The sequence below is a fragment of the Salvia splendens genome, chromosome 20 (assembly GCF_004379255.2).
Source record: "Salvia splendens isolate huo1 chromosome 20, SspV2, whole genome shotgun sequence".
NCBI classification, from domain to species: Eukaryota; Viridiplantae; Streptophyta; class Magnoliopsida; order Lamiales; family Lamiaceae; genus Salvia; species Salvia splendens.
In genome coordinates, this window is record NC_056051.1 from 23,659,748 (window position 1) to 23,680,255 (window position 20,508).

Genomic DNA, 20,508 nt, shown 5'->3' on the forward strand with positions numbered 1-20,508 from the left:
AAAATTAAAATAAGTAAGGATATTATATGCGTAGAAGCGTATATGTCATAAGTATTCACACTTGTAATAGTGCACAATTTTACAATAATATAACAAAATAGATATCCACATACGACTAGACACAGCTAATTTGCAAGTTCAACTTTTTCTGTGAAATTATACCGTATTTTATATTATCTTTGAAATATGCGTCAAGCTGGAAATACAGTCATATGAATTTAAAAATATATTATCAATTATATTATGCTCCTTTTATTTACAAATAAATTTAAAATATATTTTATTTGGACAAGAAAACAGTGAAGGTGACAAATAAAAAACAGCTAATCGGATACTAACACTCAGCTGTATAATTCGACAATTAATGTGCAATGAATTTGGACAATAGCATAAAATAACGTGGGTGATAATTGGTTGGGAAGTGTAAAATCGAATAAGCAAAGATCTGTTTTTCTATTTTTGGCCCTTCAACATTAGCTACGTGTTAGATTTTTGGATTTACACTATGAAGCAAATTACTCTTTTAATAATTAACTGAATAAAGTATATAATTAAGAATCTTTGTAATCAATAATTAATAATATATCTACACATCACTTAGTCAGATTTTTATTTTATCCAATAATTATAAAAGTGCATCAGAAATCTAATATGAATAGGAAAAGAAAACAACACATTTAAATATTCTTACCATTGTAGATTTAATTTCTCAAAAAATTGAAATAAAATTGTTTGGAGGTAAGCTGTTTCGTTTCTGCATACAACCAACATTCTAGCCGTATTTCCAGTGATTCAATTTTTTCTCTTCAATTTTAATGAATGATTTCTTCATTATTGAATCCAATGCACATGCACATTAATTCATTATTCATATATATATGTTTGATTAGACTTCAAGATTTTTTCATGTGATGATGATGATGATGTAAGATTGTAGGTATAAATATTGAATAGAAAAGCGGCAATTTGAATTGGATTTGAAGCTTTTGAAGGGAGAGGGAATAGGCAAAGACGATGAAGAATTCCGCATCTGAGCAGAGTTTCTACATCGAAAGTGAGGGAGAAGAAGATGAGAATTACAAATATGGAGATGGTGATGGTGATGGGAGTGATTCCGAACATTCGAATTACTCCAACGACGACGACGACAATGACAATGCCAATCACGAGAGCAAGACGGCCTGGCCTCAAAGTTACAGGTATAAAAATTATCACACATTTTGTAATTTTTCATGTGTGTTCTGTGTTAATTAATGATGAGCTGAAGATGGGATCTAATCTATCCAATTAATGTATCAATTTGATTGTTGTTTGTGGTGAAACATCATTCATTTTATGTCCATGCCCTTTGTTTTATGTGTATGTGTTGTTTGATGATGAGATGAATATGGGAACTAAACCAAATGCTTCAATGCTCTTTATGTTATTGAGATCCAATTACTTGAGATAGTTAGTTGTGAATGTTATGGATCGGTTCACAATTCAATGGCTGGATCTTGATGAGAGGAATATGAAAGTAGCAGGTTGAATGATGTAGACAGTCGTCTCGTTGGAGATTCGGGATGTGGTTGGTAACTGATCAATGAATTGAATGATGTTGTTAAATGTGCGTTACAGGCAAACCATGGACTTATACGGTACTGTTCCATCTCCGAGTCTCACTTTCTTGGGGCCACCATCGCTATCACAGCTGGGGAGCTCGTTCTTGTCATCGTCCCTCGTGAGGAGGCACACTCCCGACAGGCTACCTTCATTTGTCAGGCCACTTCTGCCACAGTTAGAGGCTGAGAAATCCAAACAACCGCGTGGTTCTTACTATGGGCCACCTGCGCTCTCGAGGAAATCCAGTTTGAGAAAAGCAGTTCTTGATAAGAGAGCTTCAATCGCACAGGAGCCTCCAGTTTCTTATCAGAGTACATATGGACAGGCTGTGCTGAATGGTTTGTTTTCTCCATATCATTAATTGGAAGATTTTTTTGTTTGTGTTAAACATCATTCTATCCATATTGAATCTTTTAGTTCCACAGAGGATTAGTTCATAAAACAGATATGGCTTATGGCGATCTTATGCAGGTATGAACGTGCTATGTGGAGTTGGAATACTTTCCACGCCTTATGCTATCAGAGAAGGAGGCTGGCTCGGGCTTTGTATATTAGTTCTTTTTGCGTGTCTCTCTTACTATACTGGAATTCTCTTGCGCCACTGCTTGGACAGCCAGCCTGATCTTGAAACGTACCCGGACATTGGCCAGGCTGCCTTTGGCATTACAGGACGAATTATCATATCCGTGAGTTTCATAGCAATCTTGTCAATCTTATTCACTGACATTTTTGGTTGAAATCTATGAGTTTATTATCTATTTATTTTTTCGAGGATGGGACAGTCCCAGACAATAACTGCAGTTACATAGGGTAGTTTTTTTCTCCATCCGTTATGTAAACCTTGATCGAGTAGCGAGCTATTCAGAGATCATATATGAAAAGTCCCAAGTTTTTCTATCTGAATCATGGTCTTGTTTAAGGGAAAGACTTTTCATGATTAGGAAAAAGGCTTTGCTCAAATCTAAATCAGAGAGTTACTGCATTGTTCTATTATCAACTAAACATGATTGTGTGTTCATAACTGACATCCTTTTCTCGTTTTCCTGTGTACGCAGATTATTTTATACGTGGAGTTATATGTAAGTACATTTCGCAACTCTGAGATAATCTCATATGACAGTACAATAGGCCCAACTTCAGTTTTCCTAATATAACGACAAACTTTTCTTTCGTCTATGCTTTATGATCTGCCATAAATCGATTTCTTCCCCCCCTGCGGTTTCATCAGGAAAGATATTTGTGGCTGTTGTGCACTTTGGCTACATCGGCCTTCACAACTTCATGAGCATCAATACACTCTTTGCTGAATCATCATCTGCTTTTTGCAGGCTTGTTGTGTTGAGTATATAATTTTGGAGGGTGATAACTTATCATCTTTATTTCCAAATGCGCATTTGAACTTTGGAGGCTTTGAGTTGGACTCACATCATATTTTTGCGTTAGCTACCACCCTGGCCGTTCTTCCTACTGTTTGGTTACGAGACCTGAGTATTCTGAGCTACCTCTCTGGTGAGTATTGCTTATTCTCCAAAGGGAGAAAATTTCTGAGTTTCGTTTGATATGATTAAAATAGATATGCTTGTTCATCATCAGCAGTGTCTATAATCACTCTCTTTTTTCAACTTTTGCAGCTGGAGGTGTCCTCGCATCAACCTTGGTCGTCGTTTGCCTGTTTTGGGTTGGCACAGTGGATGGAGTCAACGTCCATGCTCCAGGGACAGCTATCAACCTTTCCAGTCTTCCTGTTGCTATAGGTCTATACGGTTATTGCTACTCTGGGCATGCCGTTTTCCCCAATATATACTCATCGATGCAAAAGCCCAGCGAATACCCTGCAGTCCTCCTAACGAGGTAAATCTACTGAACTATGTGACAATTTTATGGACAAATTTCGAGTAGGTGATATGTCAATATCTGTTGAACCTCGAAGCTTCTTAATGACTTCATTATTTTGCGAATTCACTATTTTTGACGCATGAGAGTCGATGCAGCTTTGGTCTTTGCACGTTGATGTACGCTGGAGCTGCTATAATGGGATATTATATGTTCGGAGATGGAACAAAATCGCAGTTCACCCTCAACATGCCTAACAATTTAGTTGCATCTAAACTTGCTGTTTGGACTACAGTAAGCTTTATTTCTTTGCTTTGATACTATCTTCGAATTTTTGCCTCATAGTAATGAATTTTGCATCGTTTTCTTTTTCTTTTGCAGGTTGTCAATCCATTTACAAAATATCCTTTACGCGATTTAACATGATTAGAAGATATATCAGTTGTGTTCAAATTTCTTTCGGTTTTAATTTTGCTGCATTTTTTTACTATGGATGTGAGGAAATAATAAAGCTGTCTTGTCCTTGACCATGAACACGTATGCACTAACCATGGCTCCGGTAGCAATGAGTCTCGAAGAATTGATACCATCCACAAATGCCCAATCCCACATGTATTCGCTCATCATAAGGACATTATTGGTGATATCCACCCTGCTGGTTGGCCTTAGCATCCCATTCTTTGGTAAGTTTGTTGTTGTGTGCCTCCCACAACGAGTCGTTGCAAGTGCTTCGTGCACCAATTAATTCTACTCCTCCACTGCGATGCAGGTCTGGTGAGTGCATTGATAGGATCCTTTCTCACGATGCTAGTTGTAAGTGTCTCTAAACCACCACTTCTTTAGCTGTTGCAACACTGGCTCGTTTCTATGGCTCACGAGTTCTGTTGTGTGCAGACGTTGATTCTTCCGTGTGCTTGCTATTTGAGCATCCTAAGAGGCAAACTGAGCTTACTCCAGGTAGACTTAATTTACCATATCAAGAAAGGCATTTGCTTCAATACCAAGGCTTGACCATCTCTTTCATTCTCTGCAGAGGGCGATGTGTGTGTCGGTGATTGGAATTGGCGTTGTGGCGTCTGCGATTGGAAGCTATTCAGCTCTGTCTAAAATCATCGACAGGCTCAGATGATGATGGTGGTGAGGGCAATTTGTATGAGTGCAATTTGTACTAAATATCAGTTTGCATCAGTTTCTTTTAAATTTTGATTGCAGAAGTATCATTCTTTATTTCATTGTATGCACAACAGTTTTTGATGCTGGGAACAACTTATGTTATACCTCTCATTCTAGTTATATTTATTGTTTAGCTAATTAATTCACTCATTCTATAAAACCAACAGAGATTGCAGGTGAGTTATGTTTACAATTAGCCTATTTCATAATAAACACTCCATATAACAGATTGGTTGATGAGAAAGGGGATAAGAAGAGAGAAAAGGGTCAAGAGATTTTGAAAATATCTATTTTCTTATTAGAATCCAATGGGAGATTACAGATTCTAATGACCCTATGCGGTTCGACTCTTGCGATCCGGGAAAGAACCGACAAAGAAAACCCGGAAAGGAGCTTATAATCACGCTCGACTCATTAGACTGATCAAACAAACATAATCTAGGAAGCGCGGCCCATTTGGGATGCCTAGGAGGAGATGGCCGGCTCGTGTGGCGATGAGCTTGAGACAGGCTTTTCTGTATCTGCTTGGCTCGACGTAGGAGGTGTCGAGGGGGATGGGCTTGGAGTCATGAGCGACGACGTTCCCAGTTCACATACACCACGACTTCTTCTTGTTCTTGCCATCTTGGCAAGGATAAATCGAATTGTAGTGCACTTCAGCCCGAAAACTCAGCAAGATAGCTGCATTTTACACAAAAATACCAAGTTTTCTGTTTAGTACATAATGTTCATTTGCTGCTTCTTGTGATCTATATCAGCATAAGAGGAAAACAGAACATCAAACAATACAAACAAACTTACTTGTGTCTGATTTCACAACTTTTGGAAGAATCTCAATGTAGCATGTAACTTTGTATGAAGTAACCACAAAGATCTTTACGCCATACTGCAACGAAGCAATAGATGTGAATAGATGAATGAACATATTCGAAACATAAAAGAGAGACGGGATGATAAGAGAGCGTACGCAATCAGCAGCGGCCTGCAACGTAACATTATCTCCCCATTCCCCATTTCTGCTCATTTTCTTCAAGTAGTCTCCATAAGCCATGGGGACAAAATTGGCATAAAATTCGGGCTGCGACTTCAGCTGATGGACTATTTCTTCTCTTACAAGGCCGTGGTAGTCTGATGTCCCGTATATCTGATCAGACAGCGAGCGGAACTGCAGAAAGAAACGCATGTAATTAAGCCGCGAACTAGGAAGTTCGGGTAGTACAAATGCATATAAAGAGACAACTCAAAATCTCAAAAAACATCGAACGAACCTGACAGTTACCGTCTCCCATAATCTTGTGTTCGACTAGCTCATATAGCTCCAACCTGTCGAAAAAAACGTTTCACAAAACATAAGAAAGAATCACAAAACAAGCGTAAAATATTCGATTAATTTCGTTTAAACCAAAAACTTAATAATCAAGAAATAAAAAAAGGAAGCAAGTAATACCTATTGAGAAGTCTTTCATGATCCGATGAAACATCGTCTGATGAAGCAACTTCTTCATTGATTTTAGGAACGTGCTGCAACGGCAACGAAAACACTATCAAGAAAACAATAAGACATAATAATGCTACAATACACGATGCAAGAAAACGTTATTTCTTGATCATAATTTTTGCGAAAAAAAATCGTACGTAGTCATAGACGGAAGCATCATTAGCCGGTATCTCGGCATCATAGGTAGAAGCACCTTTCGTCGGTATCTTGGCGTTGTAGGCGGAAGGGCCGTTCGCTAGTATTGCAGCGTAAGAAGGGCGGCGAAGCATTGTCATGATAAGCAAAGTTGAACTAACTAAACTATATTTCTGGTTATCTGATGAATAAAAGTGTAACGTTTGTAGTTTATGAGAGGGTCTATTTATAAGCAACGAATGGAGGTATCTTACTTAAGGAAAATAATCTGATTCTTATTTTTTAATTTGTTTTTTTACCTAACAGAAATGTGATAAGACTAGTGCAAATAAGGAAAGTATTGCAAGATTCTTATATATTTAAATTTTAATCTAACAGATAGCAACAAAGATGTCAAGTTTAGTTTTGCCGTTCATATCATAGTGAAATAGTAATTTCTAAGAATATACAGATTTTTTATGGAAATTTAAATGAGGGGACTCCTCTATTGTATATATGTCTTAAATACAAGCATTTTAAGAACGTAAAATGCAGGCATTTCAGTCCTTAGCATTGGATATTTTTGTTATAATCTATCTTATTTTGTTTACAATGGTATATGAGATTTTATTGATTATCCGGATATTAAGGCTTCGTTTTGTAGTTGTGAGATTGAAAGAAGCTTTTAATTTAAAATTCAATACTGTATTTGATACTGAAAATTTTATTTGGATTAGAATTGAATTACAAATCATCTCAATTCTGCCATTTGAAATTTAGATAATAATTTCAAATAATTATAGTACATTGCAACTTTACACACTGTATACATATAGGCTATAGCACACACACAACACACACATATGCACACATACTGCATATACACATGCCAACATTCAGTGTGATCGAAAAGGAATATAGTAAAAGAAAATTATAAAAAAAATAAATGTACATAAACATAGTTTTAAGTTAGATTAATCAAGTGTTATTTTTTGTATAATAATATAAGTTATATCCTTTTCCAATGGGTTAATTCGATTTTAAAAAATACTAGAATTGAAAAAAACTATAGCGCCCACCAAAATATGTGAATGGGATTTTAGTATTCCCTTTTTTCGTGACAAAAGTGTATTGTAATGTTAAAAAAAATTTAAGCGACAATATATTCGAGCATTTTCTGCATGAAATAATTGTTATAGAGTCGTAATACTATATTTTGATTCGATACTATTGAATTTAAATTTTAGAAATATCATCACTAACGATTATACACTGTTATAAAATATCTAAAATGAAAATATCAAACATTTGTATTTATATTGACCATGTCCGAACATGTTTTATTTCCAAACCATGTCACCTAAGAACTGAAGCGCGGGTACACCTCTGATTTCCACGTCAACGAGAGGTGCTTGGATCGTCGTCAGGCTTGAGAGCTCTGGATCACTCTCGATCATGCTGAGAGCACGCGTTTGATCCTGAAGTATAAATCAGATATTCGTCAGAGGCAAACGGAACTTCCAATTCACATCAAAATTTATTCTTCGCTGAGACAAGTTTTTGGTTCAAGAAAGATGAGATATGGTCATGTTATACCTTCCTCTTCATTGCACAGAACTTGCAGTCAGAGGCAGAAGGAGGAAGAACTTGGTTAACGACTAGTCTCTTGACAGGAACGCTTTCTTTCTTTAACGATGCAGTTAATCTTGATGATTCGTTGATTGCCATCACCTGAAACGCAAGAAATTTGACTTACGAAACCATGTTTGCGTGTATATGAAAGAGAACGAAGCATATTAACCTAGTTTGCGGATACGGTCATATGCAAAATACACTACATTCAAACCTAGTTCAAATTAGGAAACATTAAAAGTGTATTGTTCTGAAAAATGGAGAGAACTATCAGAGTCTAACATGATATTACCGTAGGAATAGTTACTATTACAAACTCTGTAGAGTTTGTGTCACGGAAGAGCTCTCTCACTTTGATCATTCGTTCCCTTAGTTTCTCTAACTTTTCGGCCTACAAGAGAACTAATGAAGTCAGGATACAGTTGGATAAGAAACAATATTTGCATTCATTAAGCTTACACTATCTTCCTGATTTTCTTCTTGCCCAAACACAGATTTTATGGCTGAAGTAGCCGAAGAAATCTTCTGTCTTAACTGCAAAAGGTATTGTCGGGTAAACCTGAGGATTGAAAATCTTTGAATCACTTTATTGTTTATATCGTTTATACAATATTACCTTCAATATCTTCCCAATTGATGCATCTAAGAAGTCCGGCAATGACAAAAGTCGCAGAGTATGGCCCTGCAGAAACAGCTCGTTGCTCATCAGCACAGCCAAACTTTAAGTATCTAGGCTAAAAAAAATAAGTTCTGGTTTTCTCACAGTCGGGGCAGTATCGAATATTATCCGTGTGAACATGTTGTATTCTTGTGATTCAACAAATTGAATAACCTAGCAAATATTTCAGAAGTCAGCAATGGAGTCTATAACATGGAAGCAAGAATTTCTAACATAATCACAACATGCCTTTGAAATTGCAATAGCTTCATCAAGGCCCGGAGGAGGTGTATCCAGGAGCTCTCCAAGCTTTAATTCCCCAAGCTATGGTCATATCAAATCCGAAAACATGTCATTGAGAGGCCAACGAAGGTAAGGACTTTGAAATGAGGGCATGTACATTTGGAAACAATGTTTACCTGGTCCGCGATTAACCCCAGCCCCATTCCATCCATGAAATCTTTGACACCACTCCCACCATTGCTCTTGCTGGCACTTCGAAACTCTTCCCTTGCTTGTTCGGGGTTTATCTGTCCCAGCAACTCATTCAATTTTTGTTCCACTTTGGACAACAAGATATGGCCTTTCGATTAGGAATAACAGAAAAACAAAATGATTCATAGGCAAAACACTTGTTCACTCACCTCAAGGGCAAACAATGGAGAAATGGGACCTTCAACGGGTACCATTCTCCCCCCGGTTAAATCCTAAACAAGAAGCAAATTAAAGTAACAACAGCTATAACAAATTAACAATCACTTCTTGAAATTGCTATATTTGAACCTGAGCAAAAGAGTCACTCAAAGAATGAGCAGGATCAGTTGAAACCACTAGTGTTGGATGGCCATTATTTGCAAACTTAACAGCAAGTGATGCAGCACAGCTAGTCTTTCCGACTCCCCCCTTCCCACCGAGCATGTAATACTTGCGTTGTGTTCCCGAAACCATTTCATCGAAGCCAGCTACTGATTCTGTTGGAACACTGACTGAATTCACTGCCAAATGAGATTGGCCAATAGCATCATTGTTGTTAGCCAACAAAGAAATCGTTTTTATGCAATTTCGCAAACACAACAACTAAGGCATCTCAAAATCTAGGCTAAGTTGTCAACTTCATTTTTTGTTCAAACCCTTTTGCAGCAATGTCATGAATATTGAATTGAAGCTATGCAGAAGTTGGTCAAATTACTACTCAATCCTTGCACGAATTTGTAATTAATCAAACGAACTACTATTAAGAAATTCATCAGTTAACAAAAGAACACATTAAACATGTGCCGACTAATCCTAATCCAGACGGAAATTAAACGAAAATGAGCGAATTTCGGATTAAAAAGCTTACCTTGGAATGTTTTTTTGTGCAATTTCCGAGCGACTGAAAGAGACGAAAAACTGGAGCTAAAATTTGACTTGGATTTCAAGAAAGGGGAGAAATCCTGTTGAAGTGAGAAAAGGCAGCGATAATTATTGCCCATAATCGTCATGGGTTTTAAATCAGTGATACTGGCTGAGAAAGAAGAAGGAGAGGACGCCATGACAATTTTGGAAAGAGACGCGAGAATGGGTGAAGATGAGCTCGACTACGTAAACAGAGCACCTATGGGCTATGGCAAAGTAAAATGGTGTTCCAATGGATTTTACTTTCGGATAGTTATTTTTTTTTATTATGATAATAAGATAGTAATTATAAATTTACATTAAATGTAACGTTTTATTCAACTAAATAAAAATTATTACATCACGAATAAAAATTAAAATATGATCCATCCAATACTTACTATCGACTATATACTCGAGCATGTGTATAAGCATTGGGTTAATATTATTTGATTCTTACAAATCTCAGAGAGGATTCAGAAACGGCAAGTTGCAAGATAAAGAAAATATGTAAAATTTTGGTTAGTCTCTTATTTATAAAGTAAATTAAAATCAAGATATGTTGATATTTTTACGTTTATCATTTTCTACTATATACGTAATGATCTAGAAGCGGATGTTAAGCACATCACACGACGCCCACCACATAAATATAGATCAATCAGCAAAAAAAAGAGTTAACGTTCCTAATATGACCATAACATGTCCACATAGGAGTATTAAAAATTGGCAATCACGTATTTGGATGAAAATGAGATGAATGAGATTATAGTGAAAATTACAAACTCCGTTATTTATAATTTAATCTTTGAAAAATATGATATGAACCAAAATTTCATTAATCTTCCATGATTTATTTGTCAATTTTTTGTAAATGAAAATCGGAAAAAGACATCATCTCTGCGAAGGGTGACTGTAGATTAAATCTTTGGGCCCAACAAATTTTGGGCTCAGTCCATTTTATGCGACCCACTGGAAAAGGCCTACCTTTTGCATCATGTGTGGTTAAAAATGAGAAACTCAAGAAACAAGCATTTGCTAATAATACCCATAAAAGTTATTTAAGAAATTGTATAACCAAAAAGAGGGTGTGGTGGAAAAGATCAGAGAATGACATGATTTTAAAATGTTAGTATCCTAAAATTGCAATAAAATTGTGTTCAAAATATTCAAACTATAGTGATTGTACATGCATCGTTGATCGTTCGATATTATGCACAACCTACATGTATACTATATGGATCCTCATTAATCATTATACATTTTGAGGTTTTAAAACACCAAATAAAAAAAATATATTACAACTATAATTGTTGCAAATGCATCATCACACTAATTTAATTGACCGAGTTGCCTCAAAATAAAAATAAAATAAGTGTTGGAAGGTATTGCGACAACAAACAGGAACACGGCATGCAATGCCGCCCATGACTTATTATAAAAATTTTAATTTCAAAAAAAAAAATAATTTGTATTGACTACAAAAAATAAATAAATTATGGGATTCCCATATCCATCTAAATTATGTCAACCATATCATATACTCCATATACAAGAATTGATCAAATCAAAGCGATTCAATTCAAATTGAACTGCTATGGGATAATATAAATGTAGAAGAAAACAAATGCTAGAGAACTAACACAAGAATCTACCAATTTTTAAGTGATTCTTGGTTTCTTTTTGAGTTAGTGTGGAGCACTCAGATTAAATTCATCCAAATATTTTAGATAACTACAAACAGAAACTCCCCAGAAAATCTTTGAAAAAGTCATCTCCTAAACTCATAATCATCATCATGGCTTCCATTATTTCATTGACTAAGATATATATTCGCCATCATAATACATCACACAAAAAGACAGAAAATTCCAGCATTGGCAAGACTTGACCTGGTGAATGGGAAGAACTTGTTGCAGTCTTGTATTTAATCATAAATGAAGCAAAAATAGCAAGAATTTCACCTTCGACCATGAAACGAATGAAAGCGATGCATATCAAGCAAAAGAAACAAGTTTGCACGAGGAAAAACTTCGAATTCCAGAGCATATACTAAGACATGATAAAGATGTGCGAAACAAGAATCAATTAATCTCAATGTTTCTAGCAGAAAAGTTATGCACTTGTTCCATATGCAACAACGAACCTTCAAAATCTTCCCGTGGTATCCTGCAGCTGCATATCTTGTTAGCGTTATAACGATGAAACAACTTAAAGTTCTTCAACCCAACATCCACAAGGCATCAGCATACTTGAAAAGTTCAGAAACTATATGAGATTACATAGCAACATTCACCAGTAGAAAAATTCTAGTAATTACATGCCAGAAATCATGAACAAATCAGCTTTGTTAGTTTAAGGCCATGAGTCACAAGAAAACAGGAAGAAATTATTTTCTACGAGTAATTCGGACAAAGTTCAGAAGAAGATAGGACTTACAAATGGTTGAGAGAATCTTAACTCCTTTGTATATATCAACTCTTTTCATACAACTTGCAACATATCACAAAATTTACAATGAATTCTTTAACAAAGAAATGACTAGTAAGCTGAAAAGTCTTGCAGCTAGTGTGTTTCCAGTCTTTACAAGATTTAAACTTTTGCACAAGTTGACAAACCAAAGTCATGAGGTAATAAATAAGCATACATTAAAATCTACAATAGTTATGCAACACAGCAACAGAATCTACATGGTTCAAAATTTGGGAGGGCTTGACAAACCAAAACTCCAGTTTAGAACTTTGAAAAGCATCACCGTGGAGCAAAGGAGACGCTAAAGTCAGTTATCACACCCACCTTCTCCGCCCACTTCTGTGATTCCAAGAACATCTGTGAAACCCGAACCACCACCTTCCCCATATCCGGCCTGCTATCAGGATCATCTGCAGCACAATCCAATGCCAACCGCATCAGCTTCTCCACCACCTCCACCGGATAAGAGTCCTTCAGCCTTTTGTCAACCCACTGCCTCACCCCACCCTCCAGTGCCTCCCTGGCTGCATCCACAACCGATATCCTCACATAACTCCCACTCTCCTCATCAACTCTGTACGTCAACGCCTCCATCCCCGATACAAGCTCAAGAATCACAACCCCAAATGCGTAAACATCGCACTTCTGTGTGGCAATCCCACTTCTTTGAAACTCCGGGGCCATGTACCCACGAGTCCCTTCAAATTTATCAATCTTACTACGCAATCTGCTCATCTCTTTAGACACCACATTCGTGATCTCACCACAGAGCTCGGATGTACCGAAATGGCAAATCTTGGCATTCAAATCCGGCTCAATCACAATGATGCTACTACTCTTTATATGATTGTGCACAAACTCAAATCCTAATCCAGTCGAATTATGAACGTAATCTAAGCCGTGCGCGATATCAGAGGCGATCCGAATTCGTGACGCCCAATTCGATAAAACCGTAAAATTAGGGTTTTTAGGATTTCTCAAACAATCAGAGAGACTAGCACCGGAAACATAATCATAGACCAAATACGTATAGCTACCGGAAATTGAAGCACCTTTCAGCTTAATCAAACTAGAGTGATGGCTCTTGCAGATTACAGAGAGGCGATCGACGAGCTGCGCCGTGTCCAATTGGCGGCGGAACCGCCGCTGCACGATTAGCGCCAGCTGATCGCGGACGCTGCAGAGCCACGCGGTGGAGGAGGAGGACGAGGAGTGCGGCTTGAGGAGGAAATTGTGGGTGGCGGCGCGGATTTCATTGAAATCGTAGAGGTGGGTCTGGTCGGAGAGAAGCGTGTCGCGGAGGCTGGAGAGGGAAGAGGCGGAGGAGCGGCGGGAGTCTTTGTAGAAGCTGGAGGTGGAGGCGGTGCTGGGGAGGGTGTAATTGCCGGAGGCGGTGGAGAAGGAGGAGGAATTTTGGGTGGATTTTTTGGATTTAGGTGATGATGAAGATGGCGATTTGGGGGTGGGTTGGATCACTTGTTTGGTCATTTTTTTCTTGGATTTGCACATGAAGGAGACGGAGGCATTCGAGGTTAGACAAATACGGATGCGGAGAAGTAGGATTTCGGAGAAAGGGGCTAGATGTGGGAGCGGCGGCGGAGCGCGGTGGTTTTGTAGGTAGCAGCGGCGAGGAATAGGTGTTTTATTGCAGGTGGAATTTTGGAGGTTTTTAGTGAAGTCCTTTTCCGCGGGTGTTAAAATCATAATTAAACGTTGATTTGTTGAAAATTAATTTTATTCTAAAATTCACAACATAAAATAAAATACCAAAATCATTTTTGCCACCTCAAACTGAAGCGGCAATAATGTCGTTAAGTTAAGATTCAGTTGGTGCCGGTTTTCTTGACCCACAAAATGAGTTTTAATAAAATAATTTAATCTATATTATCGTGATTTATTTTGATTATGATTAAAAATTTGTTATTAACATCATTGTGCACTTATGTGAACACGTTTAATGGTCATTAAGGCTAGTTATGGTCAGTGAGGCGATCCAATTATATAAAATCGACATTATATAAAGTTATTACTTATTCAAATGACGTATTTTCTTCTAGTCTACATTTGAATTTTGCGTATGCAAAGCTACCTATTAAAATTTCCAAATGCAAAACCAAGACGACTAATGGTTGTTTCTAACGCAATTTGTAATTGTCAATTCATGCAAAATAGTTATTGAAATAATGTGCTCTTCTTGAGATATATATGACGTGATTCCTGCCATTTGTGTTATAATAATACTGATGTGATAAATCATAAAACTTATATACTAATTAATGTGTGGGTGGCAAGGGCATTTAGATTTTGGAATTCAACGAACTCTATTATACGAGATTTTGCACATATTTCTCATCTATTTATTTGGGGAATTGGGGGACGAAGCATTTAATTCAACTTTACAAAAAAAATAAAGCTTGAAAATTTAGTAGCCACAAAATTGAATGTTGCTGTTCCTCAAATTTTAATTTATCATGATAACCATGCTCATAATCGTATGCATGATTAAATTCCAAGCCGCATGCCTATTTATTAATGCTCCCATCGAAGCAAGAGGAATTTAGCATCAACACTAACTCCAATTTAATAGGTATGATAACTAAGAACTTACCGTTAAACTTTTATTTTTCAAAACGGGAGTTGCATAAAATTTTCTTCTTCCTAACTATCGATATCCAATAATAATAATAATAATAACAATAAATGTAACGACCCGTTTTTCTAAACCTAATTTGTGAACCTAAATTACTTGTTTTAATGGTATTAACTCTGCGAAGTCCGTGAAGTGATTGTTAGTAATTAATTGTTGTTAATTGGGGATTTGTGAAATAAATGATTATGAGAATTTAATTAACTCCTGTCCGTGAGGAATATTTATTGGACTCAATTCCGTGTTGGATCCGATAAATTAAATAATTAATATAAAAGTCTAGTCCGTGATAAAATACAATGGGCTGCGAATTAAACTAAATTAATTAAAACAAAATATCTTTAATTCAAATCTTAATTAAAGATTTTATGTAGATTTTCCTGCTCCGTGATGGAATTTTCCTCCTCCGTAACCTGCAAATAAAATACCAAATAAATTCAACTAATTCAAAAATAAGAAGAAGAAAAAAAGAAAAGAAGAAAAAAATTTGAATCCCTCCCTCAACCCCGTTGAAACCGCCTCCCCTCTATCCCACAAATCTCTCCCATATCCCCAACCCCCTTCCCACTATATTAAATCCTACATCAGCTATTCCTCCCTCACCCAAACGTCTCTGCAAGCCAATCTGCCTTCTCCAACTCCTATCAAGGTAATCGAATTTCATCCAATTCGTTTATTAGATTTTTCAATGTGGTTCGGAATCAACACCTGCAATCTCTTTCGACAGAAACCAGTAATCCAAATACAGAGAGGAGGAAACAGAAGTTACTAAAAGCAAATCCATACACCATACACCATCCACTGTTGAAGGTATACCTCCTCCACCCAATCTCGATTTGAAACTGCTGCATCTTTTCGTCAAACGCTATCATCGATAAATCTGTGAATTTACCTCTTAAACGATTAATCAAAGAAAACTGAAAAAAATATAAAAGGAGCGAACTTTAATGAACGGGAATCGAATCTGAGAAACTTAACTTGCGGGGCTGAACGGGTTGATTCCGGGATGTCGTGGGGGCTGTTCGGAGGGAAACGGGACTGTTTCGGGGGGGTTTCGGCTGCCGGGCAGGCGCGGGAGCAGCCAATGGCGCAGCGGCTGGAGCACGAGTCGGCGACGGCTGCACGACGGCAGCGGGAGAGACGGCACTGTGCAGAGACAGTAGCCTTCCCGGCGGCGGCGGAGCAGCGACGCGGCGGAGCAGCGACGCGGCGGCTGGAGATGGCTCGGTGCAGTGACAGCAGCCTTCTCGACGGCGGAGGCGGAAGGCGACGCCAGATCCGATTCCTTCAAGGCGTCGAGCTCTGCAAATTCTCGCCGAGAGAGGAAGAAGAAAGAAGAAGACGTAGAGAGAGATAGGGGGAGGAAGAGAGAGAGTGTAGATGATGGAGTGTGTGTTGGGCTCTTTTGGAAAAAAAATAGGATTAAATGGTTTCGGACCTCTTTAATTAAAGGGTTTTGGGGCCTTTTGTTTTTAACTGAATCGGGCTTAATAAATTATTTTGGATGATCAACTTAAAGTTTGGGCCTTCTTTAGTGGGGGTATCAATTAATTAAATTAAAGACATAAGGTGGGATGAATTAAGTTTTGGGCCGATAAATTAATTATGGAGAATTATTTAAATAATTTCCGGATAATGTGGAAGTTTAATAATTTTTATCCTATGTTCGAAATAGATAGTTTTGCGGGGGAAATATTTTCGATAATGAATTCATGTGCTTAATTAAATATTAGGATTTAAGTCTAAATCATTAAAAATATACGGGGAGCCAACGGTGGAAATTGGGAGCGTAAGCGGCCGTCGAACGATCGAAAAATCGAGAAAAAAAGGGAGATAAAAGATTTAAACTAGGGTGCATGCATTTTATTTACTTAATTTGAAAGTGTGTTGATTTATGTGTTATTTTAATTCTAAAGGTGATATCTCGCAAGGGAATCGTGATCGCAAAGGAAAGAAAATAGTTTTGGAATAAGCACTGGAGGTGGGCTTCTTTTCTACCCTACCCTATGTGTGGGTTTTTATTTTACTAAACTCTTTTACGTATGACCGTGGAGAGATAAGGGTGGTTTAAAATGATTTTATCATGCCGTGATTTGTGTTTTACGTGCCTATCTGGTATGGCTATGTGCCGTTGTTATATAAATCGAATTCGGGTCCACGTGGGGCCGCAAACCCTACCTGGACTAGTGTACACCTATGGTAGATCGTGTGCTAGCTACGGGCTGGCCGGTCTAGTGGCTTGGTTTGTGGCCACATTCCAAGTCATGTATTGGCAGATATGGCGAACGTCTATGGGAAAATGACTGATCAGTCGAATTTTACTATGGGAAAATGATTTTAGTGCCTCGGGCCTTTCTAAAGCTAAACCCCGACGGTTACTTAAGTATGGCATGATAAATTTACAAATTTTATCGAAAATGTTTTCGGCATGAGCCCATTGAGTATTCTTATAGTACTCAGCCCTGCATGTGTTTTCCCTATGTGCAGGTTGAGCGGCGACGAGGATGTGGTGGTGTTGAGCAAGTGAATTTAATATATAATTGATGTCTTTGAACCTTGAGTGTCGTTGTGTCTTCACACATGACATCATTCTTTCTCTTGGTCGTTTCCGATGTGATATTGATTGCACTTATTCTTTATTGGGCTTGCAAACTTAAATTTGTTGGATATTGAATACTTGAGATTTCGTTGGATAATATTAAACTCTTGAATATTAATTATTGGTCAAGCTCGTTTTGAAACCCTAGTTTCCTTCGCCTTTTATTAAATTCTCTTAATCACTATCGCCCGTATTTATTAACCCTAAAGGGCGGTCGTGACAGGATAAAATGCGAAATCAAACGGAATGAGTGAACCATCCACCTTGAGCACCCAAGTTTATTCTTGGCATGATGCAATCATCATATCCTTATCTTGTATACACATCTATATGTACCCATTCCATACTCTCAACATCATTCAAAGCCATATATCTTCTTTGTTCTTTCCTATCTTGAGCTGATGTTGAGATTTTCTTTCTATGTAGATGGCCGGATCGTACTTTGCCCAAATGCGAAATCGTTATGCCAAAAATAGGAACCTTCCCGTTGAGAGGTACCGAGAACACGAATGGGATGGAAAGAGCGATCTCATGGGTTACGTAGCTGAATTTTGGGATTTATGGATGGACGCTTATGCGTTCGGGGGAGCCACCCACCATGCTGGGATTACAAAGCTTATTCATACCCTACCGTCCACTTGGAGCCAGTGGGTCGCTCAGGCGGCGGAATCGTTTACGTGGTATAGCCTACCCGAATACGCACCGCGTGGGGACTTGCCTGGTCTTCTGGAAATACTGTTCCCGGCCTTAATAAGGGCAGCTGACGGACCACCACGTTCTCCACCACCACAGATTTATTCGCCGGAGCAAGCACACGCAAGAAAGTTTCGATCTGATAGTGAGCCGCATGTCTCGCGCGTGCCAAAAAGGACAAGGCTCGGGATGCGTACCTCGGCCCCTTCAAGAATAGAAAGTGAGGTCGAGGAGCTAATCGCGACGATCCCTTCACCAGTACGCGTTGAAGAAGAGGACGAGGAAGAAGAGGAGGAACGCCTCGAGGAAGAGGAAAATCCGGATATGGAGATTAGTGGTGGAACTGAAGAGGAGAAGGAGGAGGGAGAGATTTAGGAACAATAGTCATGTGATAGATTGTTTTGTTTCACTCATGTTTTGATATCATATTGTTTTGCTAGACTATTATTCATTTTATTTCCACGTTTTTGGCTCTTCATTCTTTAGTTATGATTGATACTAAGACCTCTTGGAGGCAACGTTTTATTATGGAAATTTCTACTTTTGCTACCCTGTTGGGCCACTATCTTTCGATATTCTATTGTGCAATTGTTCTTGATATCCTATTGTGTAATCGTCCTTTGTTATCCCATTGTGCAAACATCTTTTGTTAATCCCTGAAACAATTGTTCTCTTTATTCTATCGTGCAAACGTTTCTTTTGTTGTTCCGTTGTGCGAATATCTTTTGCTAATTCATGATGCAATTGTTCCTCTTTAGTCTATCGTACAAATGTCTTTCGCAATTCTATTGTGCGAACATCTTTGCTAGTCATGATGCAAATTGTTTCTCGTTATTCTATTGTGCAAATGTCTTTTGCTATCCTGTTGTGCGGATATTTGCCACGTCATGATCCAATGGTCCTATTCTGTCCATGACACAACTATCTTTTGTCTTGTTGTACAATTGTCCCTTGACCCCTACTTGCGAAATATTACATGATCTTCCCAACTATGCAACATGACTATTGATAGATTTGAGTAAAGTGTGATAATAACCCGTTTGTTTGGTAATGAATCAGAATGCCGCCAAGACGCAATGTAAGGAATGCGAACCGGGCGCTTACACCTCAGGCGACGGAAGTCGAGAGTGTGGCACAATCAACCCCACAACCTCCACCACCACCACCTCCACCTCAAGTGGACCGAGAAATTGTGAAGTTGTTCTTGAAACAGAAACCACCTGTCTTCGATGGAATGGGAGAGCCGGAAAAGGCTGAGAGCTGGATACGCGCATTGGAGCGCATTTTTACAATTCTGATGTGCAACGATGCCGAGCGAATGGCTTGTGTGACCTATCAGTTGACTGGGTCAGCTGACTTCTGGTGGGATACCAAGATGAAGACCACGCCACGAGATCAAGTGAATGGAATGACCTGGGAGAACTTCAAGGAAGCGATCTACAACAAGTACGTGCCAAAGAGCTACCGAAAGGCGAAGGCGGCTGAGTTTTACAACTTAACCCAAGGACGCATGACAGTGACTGAGTATGATCGAACACTCTGCGATATGACCCAGTATGCGCCGGATCAGGTTGACACAGACGAGAAACTGGCCGAGAAGTTCCGTGAGGGGTTGAGACATGAGATAAGAATGGCATTAGCTAGCCGTGGGAGACTTACATATGCGGAAGCACTGGCCCTTGCACTAGACGTTGAGGCAGCTATGCCCAAGGAGAGAGTGACGGAGAATGCTACGCTGGCTTTACCTCCACCTCATCATTCCCGGGAGAAGAGAAAGTGGGATGGGAACAGGACCCACTATGAAAACAAGAGGTACCAGCCGACTCAAAGCCGACCGCAGTATGGAGGTAGACAGAATTTCTCTAGCCAGAGGAGCGACTTCCGACCTCGACCACCACAATGTGATGTGTGCTCCAAGTACCATCACGGGGAGTGCAGAATGCTGAATACCACCAAGTGCTTCAACTGTGGTGGAAATGGCCACTTCTCTAGGGAGTGTCCGAGCAGGAACGTGGGCATGGGTTCAAGGCAGAGTAATCAGGGATTTCGTCCGCAGTCCAGGGCACCACCAGCACCACCAAGGATGAATCGTGATCAACCTCCGCGACAACAACAACCTCACCGTCCAAGACTTCCCTCCCAGGCCAGAGCGTATGCGCTGAGTTATAAACAACCCAAGAATGAGCAAGGGAGTCACGAGAACGGGAATT

The 20,508-nt window shown here is 38.7% G+C and overlaps 4 protein-coding genes across 5 annotated transcripts; 1 reads left to right on the forward strand and 3 right to left on the reverse strand.

Annotated features, from left to right (window-relative positions):
• Positions 1-639: 639 nt before the first annotated feature.
• LOC121783046 (amino acid transporter AVT1C-like) lies at positions 640-4,746 on the forward strand. 2 transcript variants are annotated; one of them, XM_042181085.1, is made up of 13 exons: positions 640-738; positions 931-1,199; positions 1,618-1,940; positions 2,074-2,288; positions 2,658-2,681; positions 2,931-3,111; positions 3,234-3,453; positions 3,594-3,729; positions 3,817-3,836; positions 3,973-4,118; positions 4,205-4,248; positions 4,330-4,392; positions 4,469-4,746. In XM_042181085.1, the coding sequence occupies exons 2-13, from the start codon at positions 1,015-1,017 to the stop codon at positions 4,562-4,564; spliced, it is 1,653 nt and encodes a 550-aa protein (XP_042037019.1). In that variant the 5' UTR covers positions 640-738; positions 931-1,014; the 3' UTR covers positions 4,565-4,746. The 2 variants fall into 2 exon arrangements, with proteins under 2 accessions (XP_042037019.1, XP_042037018.1); XM_042181084.1 differs by having other exon boundaries at positions 938-1,199.
• A 133-nt stretch (positions 4,747-4,879) lies between these two features.
• LOC121783047 (OVARIAN TUMOR DOMAIN-containing deubiquitinating enzyme 9-like) lies at positions 4,880-6,411 on the reverse strand. The gene is made up of 6 exons (XM_042181086.1): positions 6,244-6,411; positions 6,056-6,129; positions 5,877-5,931; positions 5,576-5,773; positions 5,410-5,494; positions 4,880-5,289 (listed from the first exon to the last, which is right to left on the reverse strand). Exons 1-6 carry the CDS (start codon positions 6,379-6,381, stop codon positions 5,198-5,200), a joined length of 642 nt encoding a protein of 213 aa, XP_042037020.1. The 5' UTR covers positions 6,382-6,411; the 3' UTR covers positions 4,880-5,197.
• A 1,019-nt stretch (positions 6,412-7,430) lies between these two features.
• Positions 7,431-10,120, reverse strand: LOC121780559 (ATPase GET3B-like). Its single transcript, XM_042178157.1, has 11 exons — positions 9,853-10,120; positions 9,294-9,505; positions 9,155-9,217; positions 8,930-9,040; positions 8,760-8,834; positions 8,616-8,684; positions 8,469-8,534; positions 8,312-8,386; positions 8,145-8,243; positions 7,817-7,951; positions 7,431-7,698 (listed from the first exon to the last, which is right to left on the reverse strand). The coding sequence occupies exons 1-11, from the start codon at positions 10,043-10,045 to the stop codon at positions 7,561-7,563; spliced, it is 1,236 nt and encodes a 411-aa protein (XP_042034091.1). The 5' UTR covers positions 10,046-10,120; the 3' UTR covers positions 7,431-7,560.
• Positions 10,121-12,332: 2,212 nt separating this feature from the next.
• LOC121780677 (lysM domain receptor-like kinase 3) lies at positions 12,333-14,037 on the reverse strand. The gene has a single exon (XM_042178308.1). It carries the CDS (start codon positions 13,866-13,868, stop codon positions 12,639-12,641), a length of 1,230 nt encoding a protein of 409 aa, XP_042034242.1. The 5' UTR covers positions 13,869-14,037; the 3' UTR covers positions 12,333-12,638.
• Positions 14,038-20,508: the final 6,471 nt, after the last annotated feature.